Source organism: Limulus polyphemus, unplaced genomic scaffold (assembly GCF_000517525.1).
Source record: "Limulus polyphemus unplaced genomic scaffold, Limulus_polyphemus-2.1.2 Scaffold785, whole genome shotgun sequence".
NCBI classification, from domain to species: domain Eukaryota; kingdom Metazoa; phylum Arthropoda; class Merostomata; order Xiphosura; family Limulidae; genus Limulus; species Limulus polyphemus.
Window position 1 is genome coordinate 135,303 of NW_013666395.1, and position 4,725 is coordinate 140,027.

General features: G+C 31.8%; 1 protein-coding gene across 1 annotated transcript in view; it reads left to right on the forward strand.

Annotated features, from left to right (window-relative positions):
• The window catches only part of LOC106460517 (acetylcholine receptor subunit alpha-like), a 108,674-nt gene that overhangs the window by 54,535 nt on the left and 49,414 nt on the right, over window positions 1-4,725 (forward strand). Inside the window, exon 2 of the mRNA XM_013920233.2 lies at window positions 514-653. Coding sequence (XP_013775687.2) covers window positions 514-653 — 140 coding nt within the window. The remainder of the gene's footprint in view (window positions 1-513; window positions 654-4,725) is intronic.

Sequence of the window (4,725 nt, forward strand, 5' to 3'; positions counted from 1 at the left end):
ATTTGGGCTACTCTTTTACCGAAGAGTGGGATTTGGCCGTAACTTTTACAGCTCGTTTAAAGTCCCAAAGTGCAGTAAATAGACACGAACCAAGAATCATCGTGGATATTAAAACCTTTATTATAAAGACCTTGTTAATGGAACCTAGATTTACTTCTCATATCAATCCTTGTTTCATAGATATATTATAAAACATACTTGAACGACTTGAACCTTTCACTGCAAGCTAGTAAAACCTTTTCTTCACTGAATTCAATAAAAATACAGAAAGTTGAATTATTGTACATCTTCTCTACAGCTTGTTTTAAACCCAACAGCTTTCCATCTTTCAAGGTTACTATTAGTGTTATGTTTTCGTGGTAAAACTGTACATTTAGTAATTTCAATATAATTTATTTCGAAGTCTGAAGAAACGGCAACAATTTATATAATTCTACCTTATCTTGAAAGGTTCAGGTGTTGCAATGTACATTTCAATTTCAGTTTCACTAGAGTAAAGTATTCTTTATGTAGGTGGTGAAGCAAATCCGGATGCCAAGCGGCTATACGACGACTTAATATCCCGATATAATAAACTAGTTCGACCAGTCCTCAACGTCAGTGAAGCTCTGACTGTTAGCATCAAGCTCAAGTTATCCCAGTTGATTGAAGTGGTAAGGACTGTACTATATATATAGATCTAAAACTATGTTGACGTTGCTCTTCATAAGCCGATAGAATAATATTAACAAATGTCTGCAATATATTATCATATTTTTGCTTCCTTTACATCGAAATATATAATTCAAAGTATCACTTTCCAGACATTCATGATAAATAATAAACCGTTTTCACTACACAAGTATTAATTCATGAATACTGTATACAAAAGATTTTGTGTTCTACCTAGATTAACACTTACTCTGAAGCTAACACAGTCACGCTTGAACAAAAACTGTGTAATGAGAAAAGATACTTTCTGTTTCAATATGTGTATCAACAATTCCTTTTTGTCTCTATAAATATGTACTTTTTATTCTAAAGTTAATCACACTTTTCTTATAATAAATGCTACACATTCATACATCTATTTAAGAATGAAAACTGAAACAAAAGCGTAGTGTGTATATTTTTATAGCAGAGCCATATCGGGCTATCTGTTGTGTCCACTGAGAGTAATCGAACCGCTGATTTTAGCGTTGTAAATCCGTGGACTTACAGCAATCCCACGAGAACCGAAAATATAGTGTTGTAAAAAATATATATGAACATTTATGTTTACCAGCAATAAAAGCGAATTGTTGTTACTTTTTGAAATACATTTCTTGAGTACTTTAATATTTTCTGTATCCTTTGCTGCACAAAAAAGACAATATATATATATATTGCAATGTTTTATGTGCAAAATATCAAGTAGCTCATTCTAAATGTTGTGTTTATTAAGTTTCATTTGTTTTAATAACCATTAACTCGTATTGTTTTTCATGACAAAAATTCTACAGTCGCTTGTAGGTCTATTACCAATTAATCATGTCAAATTGTTCGTCTCTTAGATTATTATTTTTGTTTATTTATGATCTGATCAGCAGACCCTGTTTCGTGATACATCGTCAGCAGAAGGGATTTGGTTGTAATATATTTACTTTGTCAATCTTAACGGCAACAGTTTCGAAAGTCATCAGTTAGCAGAATCTCAATTCAGGGTTCATTTATCTATCTTATGAATAAAATCTGAATTTAAAAAGGAAACATATATTGTGGTTGTCTAAATATTTATTAATATCACAGTAGTGTATAAGTATTCAATACCTTTTAGTTAGTGAGCTTTACTAGCTGGAGCGTATGATGGTATGTTCTCTATAACGTTCCCAAGCTTCATATTTGTGTTCGAACCTCACATTCAACCATAAATAAAAACACAATGCCAAAGTACATACAACGTATAGAGATTTTTATGATTCATTTTACTGTGCTTAATCATGATAAAAGAGACTTCTATGTCAAACAGCTACGTTATGTCATAATAAATCCTATTATATGTTATTCATTCATTTTGCATAAATACAAAAGTTGTAAACATCTAACAAAAGAGCATGATTTGTGTTGTGGTCTTCCTAAGGTTCACTAAAAGCCGGAATTGGAATTTAAGCTATGATGTATAAGGATCTAGCCCTCATACTTTTAGTTTTTAGGCCTAGTTTAGTATACACTAAGGCCTATGTGATGATAGGCCACCAAAATAATGAAATACTAATTAAAGCGTTTAATAGCAACAGTAATCTCTGGTTATACAGTTAGTGCAGTCTACCTCTGTTTAACACAACTTCAAACTTCGTACAGAACCATGTTCTCAGTCACGTGTGGTATCCATTGTCACAAGTATTTCAAATCTCATGATTAACGTTGTTAGTTATCTGCAAACTCAATTTTATCATCGTGGAACAGCTCATAATTAACGCTCTTAGTGATACATGAAGTCCAGATTAACGCAACTTTTAAACTTCATAATTAACATTTACAGACATGCATAAGCTTCAATTTAACACAATTTCAAGTGTCATAATTAACGAACACACTCTTATGGGAACTCTATATCGACCTAGCCAATTGTTCAGGTTTCTGTAATCGTTAAGATATGAAAGCATTAAAAACTTTAAAAAAATTTAAAGTGCTGGTTTCTGGGTCCATTCTTTCTAGCAAATCATTTTCCACGAACAATAGTAAATGAAGCTTAAATATGTAACGAGCCGCTGGGGGTGTAGTTGTTTGGGTTCGTAAATTTGTTTAATGTCAGGTTATGCAGTCGTGGGTTAGGTACACAAACCAAGTCGACGGGGTTTACGTTTGAGATAAATAAATTCAGTCAGAAACTGTTTAGTACAAACACAAAACATTTTTAATACAAGATGCTCATATACTCATCTACATCAAAGTTCCCGAAACTGTCTTGAAACATTTCGATATCAAAATTATTAAACTCTTCGTTCTGAACAGTAATATGTTCATTATTTAGACCTTCTATTATATTCATTAACATTGAAACTATAATAAACAAGTTATACCGAGATATTCTTTCAGACATAATTTCACTTATATAGTTGCAATAATAATTATTACAATGTGCTTATTAATAACTCTATTATTTCTTCTATCGGCTTAGTTAAATCTGTAGCAGCGTTAATGTTTAGTACTTTTGTTTCTTCTGACATTATACACTATTCGTTATAAACGTTATTAAACTAGATAAGAGATAACATTGACTACTTACAAGGAGTTTGTGTGGAGAATATCTGCAAGACCCTGTAGTATGGCCATCCTGGATTCAGAGGTGCCGAGGAGATCCTAGACAATTCTGGATCAGTTGGAGGACTACAGGATTGTTAGACATACATGAATTATTCAATTTAAGCTTAGCGCCAGTGTTAAATTTAGTTACTTCTAGAAGAGATAGTTTATCGCAAATTTGTTTACGTAACTGTTTATGAGTCATATGTTGTGTAGTTTAGTAGTTATGAATTAGTGATTGTTGTATTATTGCATCATAATATCTAGTATTGTGTGGAACGTTCTAGACTTCTGTTAGGGTATAAATAGGCGTCAAAAATGGAGTTCGAAAGATAGATCTAGACTGCGTGAGTGTGAGTTTAGTCGTGAAGAGCATATAGTGACGATTTTTAAAGTGAAATTATCACAGATTGTATTGTAATAACACAGTAGACGAGAATAATTTATCTTGTCAATTATGTTCTAAAGTAACTGAACCACTCTCTGTGGACTTTGACGAAAAAGAAACAATTATGTAAAGGTGTGAATACAACTGTGATACCCACAGACATTTGTGTATATATTTGACTTGTTTTAATATATTATTTTAAAACGAGTGGACTGTGTGCTGTTTGTTTATTGTTTAAGTTTAACAGTCACCTAATGTAAAGAATCCGGCCCATATAAAAACATGACAAGGATAATTGGACAAGTCGGGAACTGGAGAGGAGCTGCTTGAACTAAATCCACGGCGTTTTATTCTACCTAATTAGTGTAGTTATGACTTATCAAGAAGATCATCTGCTACTTCTCATAATGATTTCTGGAATGTGTTTCCAACTAACTCATGTAATGTATTTCGAATTTGTCCTATCCTTATATAGTAGTCTTGCTCGCTTGTTGGTATCAACATTTTTATGTAGTGGACTGATTAGGTTAATGGTTTCCTACTATGTATTTGCCATTACTATATTTCATTCGATTGTTCTTGAAGTTTTAAAACTTCAAACATTTGTAATTTTAGCCAATCCTTCAAATGAATTTGTATCGAAAAGATTGTTTGCGATTTGGATTCTTTTCATTAGTAATTTATATGGCTTTTCATATATTAAGCAAATTGTATAAACTAAACGTTCTTCTTCACATCTGATCTGCATGCTAGTTTTTTACAAGAAGGCTAAATAATGTTTAACATGTTTATACTTAAATCAGCCCAATACTTAATTCTGAGACAAAACTTAGATTATCAACTGAAATCTTTCAAGACAGAACGAATTAACTAAAATGTATATTTTTTTGTATTAGTCTTAGGAGGATTACGATCGCTGAAAAAAAGTATGTATGAAAATTATATATTTCGTTATATTGTGTAAATGTAGTGACTGATATTTCACTATTTTCTTTTTACAGTCGGTAATAAAACGATAAGGAACTTTTTGCTTGTAACTAAGCACAAAGATACACAATGGGCTATATGTGCTC